The sequence below is a fragment of the Onychostruthus taczanowskii genome, unplaced genomic scaffold (genome assembly GCF_017590055.1).
Source record: "Onychostruthus taczanowskii isolate IOZ18803 unplaced genomic scaffold, ASM1759005v1 scaffold39, whole genome shotgun sequence".
Lineage (NCBI taxonomy): Eukaryota > Metazoa > Chordata > Aves > Passeriformes > Passeridae > Onychostruthus > Onychostruthus taczanowskii.
The window spans coordinates 3,851,117-3,871,148 of NW_024501348.1; the positions used below are offsets into that span (position 1 = coordinate 3,851,117).

General features: G+C 35.7%; 1 protein-coding gene across 1 annotated transcript in view; it reads left to right on the forward strand.

Annotated features, from left to right (window-relative positions):
• RNGTT (RNA guanylyltransferase and 5'-phosphatase) overlaps positions 1-20,032 on the forward strand; it is a 136,539-nt gene that overhangs the window by 20,526 nt on the left and 95,981 nt on the right. Inside the window, exons 7-8 of the mRNA XM_041412408.1 lie at positions 5,380-5,489; positions 6,248-6,349. Coding sequence (XP_041268342.1) covers positions 5,380-5,489; positions 6,248-6,349 — 212 coding nt within the window. The remainder of the gene's footprint in view (positions 1-5,379; positions 5,490-6,247; positions 6,350-20,032) is intronic.

The following is a 20,032-nucleotide window of genomic DNA, read 5'->3' on the forward strand; positions in this document are numbered from 1 at the left end:
GAAATGTTATTAGAGTTGGATGGAAACAGTTCTTGTTTTTTGTAGTCATGTGGACGAAATTCAGAATTTTTAAAATTCAGTGCTCATTTTGGTAAATAGTCTTTCTTTGGGAAATTTTGTGGGATTGAAAATTGGATTAGCAAAAAGCAATATGAGCTTAAAAAACTCAAGGCAGCTTTGAGATCATAATGTGTTCAAAGCTGTTTTAGCTTTGTAAGAAATATAACTGATCACTTACTGTGGCTTCTGACATACATCTGCATAATTCTGATGAAATGAGTTACTGTAGTTACCATGATATGGAACTAATACTCAAGTGCAAAGAATATATTTGTATCATCTGAAGACTAATGACTCAGTTCTCTTCAGATTCCTGACTTTTTTATTTGCAAATAAAGCAGGCTAGACCATTGCTGAGTGCAAAAATAGATTTTTTTTATCATTACACTGAATTATTTGACTTGTGTGCTGAGGTGTGTTTGTTTGCAAAGACTTGGAAATCCTCATACTGAAATAGGTTGCAAAAAAGAATTTTGTTGTTCCTGCAGTCAACAAGATTTACACATAGAATATGGAAAATATTAGCCTGACAGGAATACAAAATCCAGTCTAAAAAAGCAACATGAACTTTGAAAACTTTCAAATTATCCCTCATCTGGTATAAAAATTTTCCCACACTGTAAAGACATAGTTAAAGTATATTCACTTCCTCCATTAGCCTTGCGGTAAAACACTGATGTCAAAATATTTTTGGGGAGGCTGGAACCTTAAAGTTATTTTGATGTACCTTCTGATGCATCAGGAACTGAGGTGTTAGGATGAATTACAATGACAGCCTCTTCATCAAGTATAAAACTCAACTGGTCTATTTAACAGGAATGATATTGGCTTCCCTGGCTTTTTCTTGTCTGCCACCACCATAGTTTTGTTGAAAGCTGGAAGCTAAATTATACGAATAAGCATATTAATAACTAAAAATTAATTATGAGTTAGAGAATTTGTGAAAGAAAGAATCATCTAGTTAATATGCATATTCGTATAATTCAGTTTTGCAGCTCTGAAGGAACATTCTTTGACACGAAGAGGAGGAACGGGCAGAATTCTTTACCATGGTTCTTGGCTGGCAGATGGGACTGCTTCTTAACTCAGTAGAGATGGATATTTGTGATTCCTTGTAAATATGCGGTCTACAGGGGGAGTGAGTATCAGGTAAATACCTCTTGCTCAGATATTCTTATTTTACTGTCTAAAGGGCTACATTTTCAGTATTATGTTGGTTTCCTGCGGCAGATGTTTCCACCTTTACAATTCATCTCTTTCCTAAAAGCCTAGGGGTAGGCAGTGTAAAACTAGAGGTAGCTGTAGTGATAGCAGTGTTCTGAATTTTTCTCATTTTGACCCAAATCTTTGTGAAGACAGAAGAAAAGTTTAGTAGTAGAGGAGGAGACAGCTCCCAGGCATCTTGCTAGGAGAGTGAATAGTCAGAAACAACTGCTAGCTAGCCTGTGAAATGAAGTTAATACGCTGTCCCTTTAAGAAATGCTGATGTGAGATCTTTACTGCAGCATTTTTCATTAAAACATCCATATTTTGATGTCAAAAAATCTTGACAGCCTTTCTTTCCTACACTCAGAAAGTGTTAAGAATCATTAGAACATAAAGCCATTACCATCACTTTGTCATTATCTGAAGAAAGTTGACAGGTACCAGGAAATCTGCTTGTTGCAGCCTGAGGTGCCACACAGGAAATCCAAACAAGTTTTGACTTTGTCAGTGCATGCAGTATTGATTGTAGCATCAAAACAACATTATTAACTGACACTTAGAATCTCACTTCAGGAAAAAAGTATTTCATTTTGCAAAGTGGTCAAAAGGTTGTAATTCTGAGCCAGAACCTACAAACCTTTCATGGGTCAAATGGAACTTTTACTGTTTATTAAGGAATGTTCTTTCTTCTAGTCCCACCTAAGTTGCATTTTATGGGGTGTGAGATGCAGTGCTTCTGAAATGAATGGTGACATCTTTAACAACCTGGAAGAGATGATGGCTGTTAATGATTTTCTTCATGATTTTGAGTGCAGGTGTCTTGTGGTCATCTGTGAGACAGAAGGAAGCAATTAAACTGATTTGATGTAATGAGGATAATGTTTATTAGTTAACTATCACAGTACAATTACTCTAAATATTAGTGACTTGGGGTTTTTCTGCCTAACCAACTCTCTTTTGCAAAGTTTAATCTTTGTACTTATTGTTCTGCATGTGGGCATCTTGAAGGGTATGGGAAAAATACTATTTTTTGATTTGGCAGCACCATTTTATGTGCTTGAATATGGGTATCATTTCCTTCTCCATGTTAAATGCTTATTAGCTCACTTTTTCCTTATAGTCTATTTTTTTTGTACTACTGACCTTTCTTGTTATTCTTTGTATTCTGTCATGTTGACTCATGTTTTCCTGATGCTGTGGTGCCTATAATTGAATGCAAGCCTCTAGTTGAGGCCATCCTAGTAAGGCTTAATAGGGAAAAATTAATTTCACATGTCTTAAGGCTAATACTTCTGTTTATATATCTCAACATAATTGCCTTTCACAAGGCAGAACAATACTAATTCAGCTTTTGGTCTCTTGCTGCTTCCATGTATTTTTCTCTAATTATCTACCAGTGTGTGTTTGTATAATTTCTTATCCATTATTAAGTGTAGAACTTTATTTATGCTGAATTGCACAGTGTTATTTCCAGCCCATTTTTAAAATGAAGGATAACACTGAATCTTAAACTACCATCCCAGTCTATATCCCTGTTATTAAAGTCAGAGATGTCACAAAAATAAGAATGCTAATAGGAAGTTTAGTGGAAATAAATTTATTATGTTATGCCTAAACCAGACCTTGGAGATTCTTCCATTTTGTTAGAGAAACATTAACTCCTCTGGACCTGGTTTTGAAAGAGGTTACACTTCTGGTTTATGGAAGTTACATCTACCTCATGTTTTTTGAATTCCTTGATGAGGACAAGATAAGCAAATAAAAGACAAACCAAGGCAAATGCATGCAATACCAATTCTACAAAGCCTGTTTCATTATGAAAACCAAATGTTTAGTGGAACACCTTTGCTACTGAGTGACAGTCAGTATGATTTTGTTTTCTTTTTTACTTGTGCATGCCAAGAGACAGTTACTGTGATTTGGTCCTGTGTTTCTAGGTATTAAATCTAAGCTGGTAAGTGTAACTCTCTGTCTCTCACTTCGTTCACTTTAGAAGATATCTCTTCCTGACATATTTTGGAATGTTACTTGTCTTCTGGTAGGTAGTCTCTGAGCATACTGGCATGCAGTCAAGTCTGAGTAGCTGAACACAGCTCTCACTGAGGCCTGGTGATAGTTGCTAGGGTCAGGAAGGTGTGTGTTTGGGGCTGTTCCCACTCCCCCACTCCTCCAGATGGTGTTTAGGATATGAACCAACACAGGATGATCCACATTGCCACTTCTCCTTCAGCTGAAGTGATGGGTGGAGAAATTCATGGCAAGTGGGGCAAGGTTGATTAGTACAGATGGTGGGAAGGTTGTACACAGTGTAGATACCAGTGCATGTAGTTTTCTTGCATCCTTTAGGGCTTATAAACTCTTGGTTTATTATCAGTGCTGAGGAGTCAACGTGATCCTGGTGATCTGAGTACTCTGGAGTCTCTGCACCATGGTCTCCAGTGTCCTGTTTCCAAAGGCATTGGTAGCTGAACAGTATTGGGACAGTAGGGTAAAAACTGCACGGGTCTGGCTCAGTTTAGTACCTTAACCAAGGAATGTCCTCATGAAACCTGGAGTGCTAAGTTAGCCAAGCACGAATACCCAAGTGACTCACATTGCTTTCATAGTGCTGTGCCTTAGTGATTATACTTGAAGCAGATAATCTGCAAGAAACACTTTCAAATATGAATTTTGTGTTTATTACTTTTTCTTTTCTGGAAAATCTTTCCTGTTCCCTGCCTGTTAATTCAATCTTAGCAGTCTTACTGGCATTCCACTGTGCCATTATTGACAGAAGCAAGGCAGAGCCATCTTCCTTTGTTTCCTGGTGCTCTTCACCACTTATCAGAATGCAGACAATGTGCTGGCCAGGCACGAGTAGCTGTCTGCCTCTCTCGCCCACTCCCCTGCATGCTGTTGCACCGGCTGGTGCCCATGTAAATTGTATGGGGTGAGTGACACACAGAGAGTCTGTGGAGCTCAAGGTAGTTAAGGTTATGAACCAGTATATTTCTTTAGGATGTTCTGTTCTCAGAATGTGATTTGGTGATGTGACTGAGCCAATCTTAACTAACTGCAGGTTGTACTGAAATCTGTGGTCCTGCTTTTCCCTGCTTTCCCTTGTGCTGTCACTAGTACTGAGTTATCCTATGGTGAGCTAGTTTAGGATACTATTTTGGCAGAAAATTATTAGCCATATATGGTGTTATTTTTGCCAAATTAGTTCCTAGATGTGCTCAAGTATATAACATAGGAGTGCCACAATATGTGGAAATATAGAAGAGAAAAATACTTCTTTCGTCAGTGGTATGCAGCTGGATTTGTTAAAGCCAGTTTCAAGTGTTTTAGAGAACAGATATGAGATACTTGTGTCTTCACATGCAGGGTTCAACAGCTGAATAGTCATGGTTTGATCTTCTTTGTGTGCATTGAAAATTTATTTGACATTCTGTTGAATTAAGTTTGGTTGATTTCAGATCTCCATAGAAATCTTTAATTTGGTAGTTTTGTAGATGTGGTGGCTTTCATTTGTTCTGTTATGCAAGATATGTTTTTATTCATTTTGGCATCAAACTTTCTGTAGAATGTTCAGGTTATTTTAGATTTTTATTTTCAGATTGATTTTTTTGATCTCTGCATAGGCTTTTCTGGGGCTTTCAGGATAGCAGCTCCATTCTAATAACCTGGTTTAGATTGAGAAAAAATATAAAAATATATTTGCACAAATATTTTGTTACAAATGTGCTGTTTATATTTTCTCTTTTGTTCAGTTTGTTCTAGATCTACATTCTTGAGAGTATTAGCTAAGTAGTGTAAGCATCTAAGTACTAGCTATCCCTTCCTTTTGCCTTATCCCTGTTGCCTTTTTTTAATTATATTTTTTCTTCGTAAGTAACTCATTGAGTTCCTGAGTTTATAATATGGCTCACCTATGAGTTTCCTGGCAAAGCTCAGCTAATGTATCTTGACATTTGGGGGTAAATCCTTAAGGAATGCTTAAGCTAGTATTGCTCTAGAGGGTTGTGAAAACAGTCTTAATCTTGTATTGATATATTCTGTTTTGATTTTGTGAGGTCTTTAATACTAATTTTTGTTTGTTTTTTTTTTTTTTGTTTTTTTTTTTTTTTTACTTAGGGTGCAATTTTCTTGGAAGGAATAACAGTTAAATGTGTGACCCAGGTGACAACGCAACCAAAATTAGGAGGAATACAGCAAAAATGTCAGCAGTTCTGTGGATGGGAAGGGTATGAGAATATTTAGAACTTACTTATTTATGCTATCTAGAAATAAGTATTGTATTTTGCAGAATGCAACTGCTCATTGTGAAAATGAGAAAAAGGTGACCATGGATTGTTTATTAAAAAAAAGGCTCAAACACACTTGGCAGTGAAAGTCTTGCACTGTATTATGACGTGGAATGATCAGATTTTGATGTTGAGAAACAAGATTATAGAATTAATTTTCCATTGAGATAACAAAATGTTGTTCAAATTCCAGATGTAGTGTAGTCCAGCTATTTGTGTAAAGCTTAGTTCTTTCTCAAGCAGTAGATTTATTTATGCCATTGGTATTACACTTAAGTATGGAGGTATAATACTAATTTTTATAGCCAACTTGGATTTGTGTCCAATGCTAATGAAAATGTTGGTTTTAGTGTCTATGATTCCGAACTTTTCCATTCCAAAGTTGGTGATCCACACTGCTTCCTAACTTGTTGATGCTTATCGTGCCTGTAATTTTTAATTTAAATATCTCTTTCTGCAAAGCTAAAACTTTGAAGTTTCACATAATTTAGTGTTTTGTCATAAGCAAATAACTTCGTTCTTATGAGATAGCTTTTGACTTCTATTGCAAAATACTTTCTTGGAGAAGAGGTTAGGACTCAGAGTTAACCTTGCAGCTAGTCTGGTATGAGGTGTGACTTGAGTCTGATGTGAAAAATGTATTTACTTGTGTGAGTATTTATTGCAGAACCATTAATAAACATGGTTCTTTTTATTAGGACTGGATTCCCTGGAGCACAGCCTGTTTCCATGGACAAGCAAAATATTAAATTTTTGGAGCAGAAGCCATACAAAGTTAGCTGGAAAGCAGACGGCACCCGGTAAGTTCATTTTAAATGAAAAAGCAAAACACAGTAAATTCAGTAGACAGTTTGTATTTTCTCAGGAAAGTGAATTTGCTTGTACAAAGGACAAAGCACAGCAACAAAACTGGCTCCAGAGATTAATTTTTATTCTGTCTTGGTAACCAAGAAGTTGAAGTTTTTTCAGTTATTTGCTGAAGTTTGTGGCCAGGTTTCTTTCTAGCAGCTGTTTTACACACTGACTGTTAAAGGCAGGTACCCTTATTCTCCATAACCCTTGCCTGTCTGTCAGCCACGACTTGCCACCAAGGTCTTACATAACAGTGAAAGTTTGCTAAGGTGAGGACTTTATTTATAAGCAAAATTAAAACTTCTAATTGATCCTTCAGAAGCTGGGTAGTATCAGAAATTTTGTAGGGGTCTTTTTTAAAATTCATCCTGTGATCCTTTGTTCAAACATGTAGTTCTTGTCAGCTAAAGACTCAGTAATTTTATCTTCCCTCACCAGTTCCCTTACATTCATTGCAGGGGTGCCTTTTGTTTAATAACAAACGACAACCTAATTTGACTTATTGGATATATTCTAAAGATTTTCCTGAGTTCTTTATTTTACTAGGTTTGTTATCTTTAATAATAGAATATCCTAGATAATGAAAATCCTGAAGAATATGGGGAATTGAATGTCTTATGAGAATTGCCAAATGGCTCCACATGGAGTCAGTCAGGATTCAGCACAATTCAGCCAGAACTAAGCTGTCATGTATAAAAAAAACACAGACCCTTCAAGTGTCTCTCCTCAGTGGAGTTTGTGCTTCAAGGATTTATTAGCTTGGGCAGAGCATGGTGTGAAAAGTGTAAGTAAGCTTGCAGTCAGTATGGAGTCCTAGCATTAAGAAATGTGTGTGAATAATTGATTTACTAACACTGGCTGTATGCACAAGCACTTGGATATTGCAGTGCAGGTGTTCTCAGGGTGGGAAGTTAGAGCAATGGGGTATTGGGAGGTCAAGGCATATTCTCAGAGCAGTACAGGGCATAGGGCATTCCAAAGCTGCTGACCCTGGACAAATGAAGTCAGCCAGCTTAAACTGACCTGAAGAGTCTTTGTCATATCGTATGTTATTAATTTGGAATACTGATGTCTTAATATAATATCTCATTTTCTTACTCAAGTTTGTGGATGGGATGCCCACGTTCTGCGTACTAAGGCAATTATACAGAACGTAGTAGTGTACCTGGAAGACTGCATTTTGTGAAAGAAATTGAAGTGTACATGTAATTTCTTGTTGAGATTTTCAGTACTTTGAACATTCTATCCTCTGTTTTTAGTTTTAGATTGGTGGGAAAACAGAATGGAGGAAAAACAAAACTGAAGGAACTACATAGCTCTTTTAATTCTTTTCAAAACATAATAACTGGTAATAGGTTATGAAGGTACACAGACTAATAGGTATATTCAGAGAAGAAAATGGATCTACAGAGATCCAATGTTAATGAAATTCACCTTAAGTAATATGAAAGAGAGATTAGAGGTGAAAACCTGAGCTATTATTTGGATATTTAGACACTTTGCATGATATGTATCCTAATTAACAATGAAAAATTATGATAATTTTTACATTGGACATGCTTCTAATTATTTAGTTGTTCTCCAGTGATCCAGACTCCGTATGCAATTAAACAGATTTTCATTAATTATTCTGAATGCTTGTGTTGACAGGCGTGACCTTCTTGAATTTAATATTAAGACATCAGTTAGTGGAGACCCATTTATGGATCTCCTGCTTCCATCATCTGGAGATGGAACCCCTGCCATCAAATATCTCTGAAGCTATTCTGTTAAAAGTGGTTTAGATGCATCAGTCTAGACCTTGCCTATTAGAATATTATTAGGCTTGCATACTTTTTTCTTTTGTTGCTTTGTTCTCTCTCTTTGCTTAAAAAGCAATGCACTTTTGTCAATCCTGTTGGACTTCAAGAAAAGCAGATGCATAGCTAATAACTTTCTGTTATACTTTCTCACTGAAATAAAACAGTTTTATTTTAGTTAAAATAACAGCATTTGCTCAACTTAGCTAAACATCTTGAATGTCACTATTTGTTAGTTACCTATATTTGATTTCTTCAGCAGTAGTTTTTCCTAGAGGTTTCATGACTGAAGCATTTTTTTATACATTCTTTTAAGTGATATGCAGTGTTAGTGACTTCTCTAAATATTTTTACTTCAAAAGCATTTGCTAATTCTAGATTCCAGTTGGAGCTGAACCTCTCGTCCTCTATTTTAAGAGCTGTTGGTTTTGTTTTTTTTTGTGGTTGGTATTTTTTTCCCCCCTTTCCCCATTGTTTGGGTTTGTTTCCCAGTGGTAGAACTGCGCTTATTTTTTTTGGTTTCTTAGTATTGTTGTATTTTTCTACCCATAATTTTAGAAAAAGAGAAAGTATTTCCCTAAATAAAAGATCGTTATATCTCAAATAATGTTGTCTAACAATGGGAAATTGATTAGTTAAATTATTTGATAGCGATTCTCTAAAATATGTTGTGGGATTTACTGGAGTAGTATCTTACATATTTTTGTAAGTGTGTGAGTTTGGTTTGGGTAAAACTCATCCTCCTTCATTTTCTTGGAATTCTAAGTTCAAAATCTTTTGACTTAGCCTTGCTTAGCTTAGTCTGTTTTGCTTTGAAGAGTTTGAGCCTTCACTGTGGTCTTGCTTTTTCTGTGCCTGGTTTCCAGGGCCCTTGTATTAGCAGGGCACACCTCCTGGTTCTGCTCCAGTATTCCTTCTGGAGTATGTTTGTCCTAAAGGAAAAAACACAGTGAGGACAAATATTTCTTCCCTCATGTTTGTAAATGCCAATATATAAAGATGTGTGTATTTGTATCTTAGGTTTAGAGAAATGAACTTTAAATTAAAAGATCTGTGAAGCTCATTTAGCATTGACACTCTTTGGTGAAATATTTCCTTTGTACCAGCTACTTGGTTGTATGTAAATGCTATATGCAAACTCATGCTGTTTTGAAGAAAACCACCTCTAAAATCATATTGCTTTAAATTATTATTATTTAAATAAAAGTCACTGAGTTCTGCAGCTATTCTGACTGGTTTAGTGTAAATTCTCAATATTTATTGGAACAGTAGTCAAACTATTGGTGTCTTATAAATAATTTTAATGCTAATCCATTCATGAGCCAAAGGGCAAATTTCCCACTAGTAAAATAATGCCTTTTGGCTTTGTTGAGATGAAATATGTGTTGTATGTTAACAGTAGCTACAAAGTAAATGCATCTTTACAAATGTATCCAGTTTTGCAGCCCCCTGTTCTAAAATAGTAGTTACTGTCTGAGTAAGGTAATTGTAACAGCATGTTCAAGGCATTGCTGGATGACTCTGCATTATCAGCTTTGTACTGTAAAATGATTAGCCCAGGTGGGTAATGGCTTGTTGTATCCCTTCATATGGATCTCATTAATACTGTTTGTAGCAGATGCTTGTTCTAATGAGTGGAGCTGACTGTTCAGGCAGGGTAAAGTAATGAGACACCAGTTCTGAAAGAAAGACTGCCACCACTAACAATAATAAAAAGCTTAAAAATGGCTGTGGAATAATTCAAATCAATACAATCAAACAGGACTAGGTTTTATGGTGGTAAAATGTGACCTGCACTAAATGGAACCTATTAAGGGGAGTAAGTTATTTTCCTACATTTTTGTGAGTACCTTTTTTTATTTTTCACATCTGTACACATGAAAAATAATAAATATGATCATAATACTATGGCTGTTCAATTATGTTAAGGCAGCTATTTTAAAAAATGCAGAACAGGTAGTTCTTGCCAAAGGCTATTAAATTTGAAAAATGTTCATGCAAATTTGATGGCTTGCAGATATCTAAATGTGAGTAAGTAGATGCAAAATAAAACAGCTCTTTGAGAATTGCTGCTAATTGTCTATTGTGTTTGTAACAAAATAGTTAGGTACATCTGTGAAATTGTTTTTTCTTTCTTGATTAGCAGATTACATTTACATTAAAAGAAAGGCCTGTTGCCTAAGTAATTAACTTTTTGTTGTTATCCTAATACAAAATAAAAATAGTAAATGTACACTTAATTGTATAATAAAACTGATGGGCATTTTTTGATTGTTTATTGATCAAATAAGTTTGATTTATCTTGAATGTATCAATCAATAAATCAATATATATAGAGAGAGAATATAATTATATTGATTTAGTTGCTATTTTATCAAACTTGTGATAGCTTCCTAGTTTTTTTTAGTTCATCTTTTTGAAGATATTGAAGAAAATTTCTTTTTTTTTTTTGGCAGTTGCAACCTTTTCAGAAACATATTTGTGACCCTTACCTGAAGGAAGTCTGCTCAGTATATTTTAAGATAACTTTTCCATAAATGTCATGAAAACAGTGTTGAAATTTCTCTCTGATTTTCATGGCTCAATAGTTTTTCTTTCCCTACTCTTTGATCCTTTACACGATGAGATGAAGCTTACATGCATAACTGAGAAATTGCAAATTCCTAATATGAGAAGTTATCTAAAAGTCATTTGGTCCAGGGTAAATTGTAAAAAAATAATCACTGCTAAGGAACAACTCTTAAAAAAAAAAAAAAAAAAAAGAAAGAAAAAAAAGAAAAAAAAAAAGATAAAATGGTGAAGCAAATGGTTGTTTGTTTTAGAAATTAGGAGGTAAAAGGTACTAGCCCAAAATTAGGTAGCAAGGAGGCAAAATAGTTGCCTGTCTGTAAAGGCTTAAAGAAAAGATACTTGAATGGGTTCATGGAAAAACTATTATCCCTGAGAGAGAGGCGAAAAAGTTGAGATAATAGTGAGAATGAAGGAGGACAGAGAAGATTGGAGAGTAGTACTAATCCAATTAAATCCCAAATCTATACACTTGAGAACTCTTTATTAAGAACAAGAGACCAGATTGTCGTGAAAGCAGATGTGGAGTGTCCTGGGTTTGCAATGGAAAGCTTGGCTCCTGGGAGCAAAGATATTAATGTGGAGCTGAACTTGAAGGAGGCTATGGAAATGAGAAAGAAGCCATAGATGAATTTTCAGATTGTACAAATTACATGACCAGATTCTTATGGATGTGAAATTTTCTTCCTAGTACTGGAAAGTTCCTGAAATAGAGGTTTGCAAAGTTGATAGTGCATTCTTCCCTGATTTAGATGAGGGGGACAAAAATGTATGGTGTTGAGATTTTCAGCCACCTTCAAAAATGGTGTTAGCAGGGAAGTTAAGGGCTGTTAATCACAAGAAAGCATTTGTGAGTAAAATGATGTTTCTCAGGGCATGAATACTCTCTCCCTGGGCACCTTGTCTTCTGACCTAGGTAGCTACTGCAAAAGTGAACTATTATAAATTGTGTTTTGAGTGTGTTGTCATTGAGTCATGTTTAGGATTAATACGTGTTTGTGGTCTTGGAGTAAGGAAGGAATGTTTGCCTCCTAATCATAGGATAGGGTGAAAAACGCACACAAGAATCATCTGGCTGCTCTTAAACCATGCCTTCCTTTTCCTTCTTCCTCTCCCCACTTATCTTAAGAAATAGACTTAAATATTAATCAATTTTGCACCATTAGCTGGTATTCCTTGGTCTGTGGCTGTGACATGTTTCAGTGGTGGGAAATTTTAAAGGATAGAAATATTCCATGGTTGGGCATATGCTGAATAGACTTTTCAGGACCAAGTGGATTTTTTTTATAGGAGTGACAGGTTTTGTGAACGACTGGGCTTAGCCCAAGTTATTTGATTCCAATTTAAATGAGCTTGATTCAATTGTGCTTATATAACTGTCACCAATGGGCAAAACCTCAATGGGTAATTGCACATCACTTGTGTGTATAGGATAGTCATTCTTCAGACATTTGTATTATTTTCATTGAAAGTCTCAAAGAAGTAGTTGTAAGGGTTTTTCTGTTATTATTTGTATGAAATTGTCAAAATGGGGTGACTCTTAAAGAAGAGATTTGGAACGTTCCTTTAAAGAACCTTACTTTAAAGATTAAAGTGACTGTTCTTAGTGCAGTCTTCCAATCTCCACACTGTGTTTTTACAAGTGTTTAAGGTCATGGGGGAAAAAATGCAGTTTTCGTTTACATGCCATTGTCCTTTGTGGTCCTTCTTCATAATTATTTTAATGATTCTTAAGGGAAAACAAGTTCATTCATTTTAAACTAGTTCTGTACATCTGCCTCTGTAGATGGAAGAATTTTGGTTGAGAATGAGGCTGCAATCCATGTGGAATGTATTTCACTGACTTTACTTGGAATAATATATCTAATTGGAGATAGTATATAATTTGTCTGGAAACTAAAGTTGTGAAAGTTATTGAAATGGTTGCAGTAAAGCTTTTACTCCCTCCCAGTCAAGAGTAAAAGCTCTAAATAAATAACTGTTATAAACTGCAGTACTACTAGTTGTTAGGAACCTGCAGTTTAACTTTGAAGAGTGTAATGATAACATAATGTCAGAAGCTTCTGCAAAAGTATATAAAGATCACATAAATGGTTCAGGATTAAAATGTATAAAGTGCCTTTCTAATGATGGCTGAAGGGAGCAATTAATATATATTAAGCACTCTACAGCATTCCTCTTAATTTTCTGAAAAGCAAATGCCTAATTCATGGTTCTATTTTGTGCATTTAGTAGGAGAGGAAGAGGAGATGGAATGGGGAGGCAGGAATGAAGTGTTTTGACATTAGAGAGTTGGAGATTCAGGAACTATGAGTTGTTGCTTACTCTGTACCTTAATAATTGTCCTGTACAGTTGTATTGGCCAGTAAATTTAAGATTATAAGACTAATACTTGCCTGTTCTCCGCAGCATTAGAACCCAAAAATATTGTATGGTTGCTTGAGTTTTCATTTGTGAGTGTAAAAATAAAAGTTTTGTAAATGGAGTTTGGATTAAAGGCACTTCTGCTTTGTTTACCATGTTCCCAGTCTCTAGGTAAAGATATTCTAGCTCAGTGCAAGGAAGGTCTAGTACAAGAGGATCTCTCCTCTCGCCATGTTGTCCTTTTCCCTTGTTTTCCCTACTGTACAGTCAATGAGGGCATGTTTAGGCTTTGGCTAGCAGACTTTGACAGCAGAAAAGGAGCTGTCAGGTTTTCATAGCCGGACTTATGGGTATTATCAGATATCTCCTTCATTTTGTTTAACTATTAATTTTGAAGCAGGAGAGGTCTTTCTTGATTGGAAGACTGTAAGTCAAACGAGGCAGCATAGAGTGTCATAAACTGTTGGACTAATATATGGAACCATTGGATATAAAAATATGCCTGATTTTGTGTTTGTTTTGGGGGGGGGGGGGGATGGTGATGGTGTATTTATGACTAAAGCACATCCGTATCACTTTGTTGCTTCTTCATCTCCTGAAATACTCCTTTTACAGTCATTGAGTCAATGCAGAGGAATGAATAAATAGGTATGACAGAACACGTTATCCCTCATGTGGATCTAAATTGAATGACCAAAGAAAGCATTCTTACTCTAGGTTGTTCTTTATCATTTATGTATGCTCACAACACTGTCATGACCCTGAAAGAAGGGTTTTGTGTCCCTTCCTTGAGTGTTTAAGGAGCAGTTCTGATGAGATACTATACAGGAAGTCTACTCTGTGGTTAAGCAGGCTGGATACTTCACAGTTCTGAAGCCTCTTGACAACACACAAAGTTTTATGGTCACAATTCAGGGCTCTTTGAAAAATGCTACCTAACTGATTATTCATATGTAACTATTTGAGTACTTGGACAGATTGTCTTATAAGCAAGCTCTTTTGTTTATTTATAAATAGTTAATCCATTAAAATGCATTAACTTATTGTGTAGCTTGTGCTATGAATGCTAATCTTAGAGTATTCAACTGTAGTCCTAAAATGTTCTAATGAGATCCAGATAAGGGGTGTGCCTGCATGTATATCTGCTTTTCAAGCAACCAGTATCAGTGATTACTGGCTTATTTATTTATTTTCCTTTCTCCCAGACCACTTTTAGTGGAACAGAACATTCTGTGCTGCTGGTTCTCCTTGGGGGGATTACAAACACATCCATGAAGCGTAACGGCTTATATTCAGTCAGGGAAGAATGACATTCGGTTTGTGAAGTTGAACTATATAAATATGTAGGGCATCCCTTTCTCTTGGAGCTGATCTGTTCTGTGAGCACAAATGGCAGTTGTGTTCCTGCTGTGGCTTGTGCCGGTGATGCAGGCAGAATTGACCCAGAATACGCTCCGGCATGAATCAGTTCCAAGTTAAGGGAATCTCCTTTTTCAAAGCTGTGTTACCCTTTTCATGACTGCTCTGTTACTGCCCTTAATGAGAGACGTTATGGTTCACTTGCTTAGGACAGAAGCAATGTAACTACTTGTCATCTAATGCTACATTCATTAGTTATTCTTTCTTATATATATTTTTGTAGCCTGTTGCTTCAGGCCTGAATTTTGCCTTAAACCTCCAAGATATTTTCAGACGAAGGTTTGTGGAGAGGTATGGAGTCAGATTTTCAAGCTTGCTTGATCTTCTTTATCTGCAATAAATTATGAAGATAATAATAATAACAACAACAACAGAACCAGAAAAAAAATCTGTCAAGCTTGAGATACAGTTTGTTCCATTCACTTTTTTTAAAGTTGCAAAATTATCAGAACTTTATACCATGGAGTTGTTTTTAAACAGTGTTCCTATCAGTAATTGAGAAATGCACTTAGCATCATTAAGATTTGGGTGAAACAAAGATAATCTAATATTTAAAATTAATCTGTTAGTTTACAGGTTGTAACTGGGTAATATCTTTTCTAGCTTGTTAATAATTCTTTTGTTTTATATCAGACAAATCACGTCATAATACACTATAAGAGCTCTTCAATATGTAGTTGTTGTAGTTTAATTTACCCTTCATTGTAAGTCAAATAATGATTACAAGACAACTTTAAATTTAACCCATAAGGTTTAATATCCTTCTAAAAATAAAGAAACAAAACCCCCACTGCACTCTAACTTAATTAAAACCCTGGAAGACAGACAAGAAAAACGCTGTAACTGGATAGGCTTTTTTAACCTAGCTAAATTCTTCATTTTACCAGCAGTCTAATAATACTTTAGATAAAAATGTAGTTTTACACTGCTTTTGAATTTGCCATCTGTTAAATTAATTAAAGCATCTTTATCTTTGATTTATAAAACAGGAAAAGCTAAAGTTCGAGCTCAGTCTCAACTGCAATACTTTATTAGGAGAAATTATAGTAGTTTCCACAATGCTTATACATTTTTCCATTGTCCTTAATTGTTGCCCTTGTCTCCTTTATTAATAAACTTCCCCAGGTGAGAGGATACCGTAAAGTTGCATAATGGTGCAACATTATTTCTATATTTATATTTTTCACTACCCTGTTCATTATTTGACCTAATTATTTGTTTGCTGTTTTTTTTTTTGGGGTTTTTTTTTTTTTTTTTTTTTGTGTTTTTTTTTTTTTTTTTTTGGTGGTTGTTGTTGGTTTTTTTTTTGTTTTGTTTTGTTTTCTTGTTTGGCTGCAGCTGCTGTTCTGTGCTCTCACTGAACCCTAAAATGCAGCTGCTATATGAACTTTTTCTGCTGACAGTTAATTTAGAATCTTGTAAGATGGGCAAGTTTGGTCACATCTCTTCTCCCGGCTGTGGTACCCTTTGGGTATCAAAACTTTTTTTCGATTTGTTTGTTGTTGTAGTTTTGGGCGTATTGAATATTGCTGTAGTAAATGTCATCTGCAGATCCACTCACTTTTGATGACGTTCAGGGCCGTAACAGTCACAGAATAACTCCTGGACCTTGCATTGTCAAGGGAAACAAATGGAAAGGGAAACTTACATTTAGAGTTTAAAGGAGAGTGATGGCAGGCAAGAATAAGGTTTTGATGCTGAATATGATAACTGTAGAGGAGACTGATGAATAGTAAAAATTATGGAGACTGAAAAGCTGTATAAGCTGTGTGGTATCTCTTAACTTAGAGTGGTGACTTGACAAGGTTACTTCATTAGCTGGAACACCACCTCAACAAATCTTGTGGAAATGAAATTCTTGGTTCTCAAATAAGCAGGGTGATTGGTGAAAATCAATTCATCAATGCCTGGAGCTATTTAGAAGACATGTAGATGTGGCACTTCGGGACATGGTTTAGTGGTGGACAGATAGGCAGTGTTAAACTTACATTTGGACTCAATTATCCTAAAAGTCTTTTCCACTTGATGTTATGAATACCAAAAGCATAGCCCTTCCATTGTGATATATGAGGTGATCAATAAGACAAGAAAGTTATTTTTTTTTTTCTGTACTAGCATTGAGTCAGGGCAGTGGTGTCTTGAACTAATGATTCAGAACATGAGGCTGGTTGTTGGAAACCTTCTGACTTCTCACGAATTTAGATGTTGGTGTAGCAGATGAACTAGGGCAACTTTCTTGATTGTAACATAGATATAGGAAAGCATTCATTTTGTTTAGGCAAGATGCAAGACAAAATATGAGGAATAACATTTTATTTTCCTAATAACAGAAAGATAAAAAAATTGTTACAGAGTTCAGATTGAAAAAAAAAAAGACTACAGGATTATTAAACAAAACTTCTGGGTTACTGCTGAACCTGCTGCAGATGCCTGATCAGAGTTGTCACGATGAGCACACTTGAACATCTAATGCAAGCTGAGTGTTTTGACCTCCACAATATGAGTTTAACCAGGACAGTTTTGAGGCACAGCAAACTGGTCATTTCACCCCATGGAGACACCTTACAATTGTGGAAGTTAACCAGAAGCTGAATTCTACCCTCTTATGAGGGTGGAGAATTGGTGGAGCATTTCAACAGGTGACAAATCCAAGTGCTTTTGAGTGTAGTAAGAGATATACAAGATACATTTATGTACTAAACAAGAACCTAGTAACAGTATTTTAATACTGAGGGGAAAAAAAAGTGTTGATTTTAGAGGCTAAGTTTGGATCAATCATGCTAAGGCTTTGCTTTACATTTAAATAATTGTGCTTGTAATGAGAGGTAAAAATAGATCAAAAATGCAGGTTTTCTCTTTATTAAATGACAGATTTGATTGCCCTAAGGGCAGTAGTTAAAAGAATTATTCATAATTACTGTGACTGAGGAACACAGTCTGCAGTATAGATGAGGAATGGGATTTTTTCTGAGTTCAGCCATTTTGGTAGGAGTTCATATAAGGGAAAAATTGCGATTTTGACCTAGAAAGACTGGTATATCTCATGCTCCTGGACTTTGAAAAATTGCTGTTTATTAGAGAAAATGAGGCTAAGAAGATTGCTAGAATTCTAAGATAGGTAAAGAATAGATTGAAAGAAAATGGCAGTGGATGGTTTTGAAAGAAAATGCATAAAAAACTACAAGTAGAGCTCCTGAATATAAATTTTTTTGTATCATTAAGTATTGTGAAACAGAATCCAAGTATGTTCTGATAAAAAAATGAGGGAGATCAGCCACTGAATTCACTGAGGAGCAGAATAATAAAACTGGAAGGATATTTAGTAGTAGAAAATGCAAGGTCATGAATGAAAATATTGGAGCTGGAGACTGTTAATTGGAAATGACTGTCAGTCACAATCTAAGGGATTTTTTTGGTTTAAAATGCTGTGGAGACTGTTGATGGCATGCTTTAATCTAGAAATAAGCAAGAGAAATACAAAGTGTTGGTATACTCAGAGCAGACTAACTTCCAAAGGTCTGTGTGTGTGCTTAAAAAAAATTATTTGGAATTTGGACTGTTGAATACATAATTCTACAGCAGCTGCTGCATGTAGAAAGCAGTGTCTCTTGCTGGCTGGTGTGCCATGTACTCATGCAAATGACAACATCTTTGGAGAAGGTGGTTTGTGATAGAACTGTCAATGTGCTGATTAAAAAGACATTGTTTCCTTTTGTTTACACATTGAAAATAATATTATAAGTCTTCTTGTAAGTTCCTGTGTTAGTGTCCCTGTATCCAGGCTTTGTCATCCTTGAGGAGACATCTTTTAAAGCAGTAACCATTGCCAGCAGCAATTCATGGAAGAAAGCAAGCTGAGCCTTCCCCATTTATTGGGATTTAGGGTCTTTTGTTCCATGTACCACAAGCCAGCTTCAAATTCTTCTAATTTAAACTTACTCTAAATCCAGCACAGCCTGGATTCGGGTCAGGGCATGGAACTGCAGCAGCTTAGTGACACAGATAGATGATCTCCTACTGTCAGTGAATAAAGGGCAGTCATTAATTTTCATTCTCCTGGCCTTTTCCTCAGTGTTTGATGCATCTGGCCAGAAGTTGATGCTTTCTTGCCAGGAGGGAGCGGCAGGGTCCAATGTAAAGCACTCGTGTGACTTGGCCTCATCTTAGGTGATCCATCTGCAGAGTGGTGACATGCTCGTGGTTTTGAAACGTTGCCAATCATAAAAGGAAATTAAGAAATTGAAAATCATATCTGTAGCAGGATTTCGTTGTTACCTCTGCGTCAGTGAGCATATTAGAGATGCTAATTGCTGTTCAGATTTGGGTAATGCTTATTTGTGTGGGAGGGCAGCACTTGCACAAGACTGAATTCCAGGCTGTATAATGAACTCCCTTCGGAATGGAGAGCTGCTGTGTATTTCGTGCTTAGAGTTGATGATGGAATTTCTTATATTTTGCATTCTTTAATGTGATAATACAGACACAGGCATATTTAAAAAGGAAAATTTAAAAAAAGCAGCGATGGCAGCACTGTGTCGAAATGAATAATCTTCTTTGATACAGCCTGTCTAAAGAAATACTGCAGGGCAAAGAAAGCTCCTAGAGGAGCTGAATTTTTAAGCTTCCTTTGAAACAATATTTCTAATCCATTTGCTACTTGTAGATTTTTTTTTTCAGAAAATTACTTGTGTGTTGGACTCAAGCTCAGAAGATAGGATCTTAAACTTTGAGGAAGCTGTGTTGTATTTTTATATTAGTCTTCAGGTTTTAAAACTCCTATAAAGCACAAAATTAACATATGTAAGCTTACTGCTGAGATGGTTGCTGTCATTTTGGCTGAGAGAAAATTAAACAAAAATAAAGCACATCACAAAATTGAAGTTGGAGGCAAAACTTCTGTGAATACATAGGCAATCAATTTTGTGGTAAATATGTTTTGGCAAGCAGTACACCATGTGTAGTGAGGTACTGTGTTGGGGGAGTATTTTCAAATCCAGTTTTGTGAATCATAATAATAGGGAAAAGAGGGCAGAAGCCACGTGTTTCAGTGGGTACAGTGTTGGAGTTGGTGATTGGGAAATGCAGTTCTATTCTTGTTCCTTAATCTCAGTGACCATATATTGATGGACACCAAGTAATTTGCCTTATTTTATGCATTAAGTAATATCTTCCTGAAATGCACTTTCAAATTTAATGATGAAAAATACTAAACATCAACATAAAGGAGAAACCTCTGTTTTTAACTTTGGATTTTCAGTGTAGTTCATGTCAGCTTAAAAATCGTGTAAAAACCAAAAACCTACCACCACCAAAACAAACTTAACTGAAAATGGAAGCCTAATAAAATAATTATTTTAGCTTGTGTTTGGGGCCCAACTGATGTGGGCTGCAAGATACAGGATATAGGAGGAAGCAATTGAGCCTTTGATACAGTTGCCTTTATTTGGGTATGCTAAAAATAACTGATTTCTGAAGAGGAAA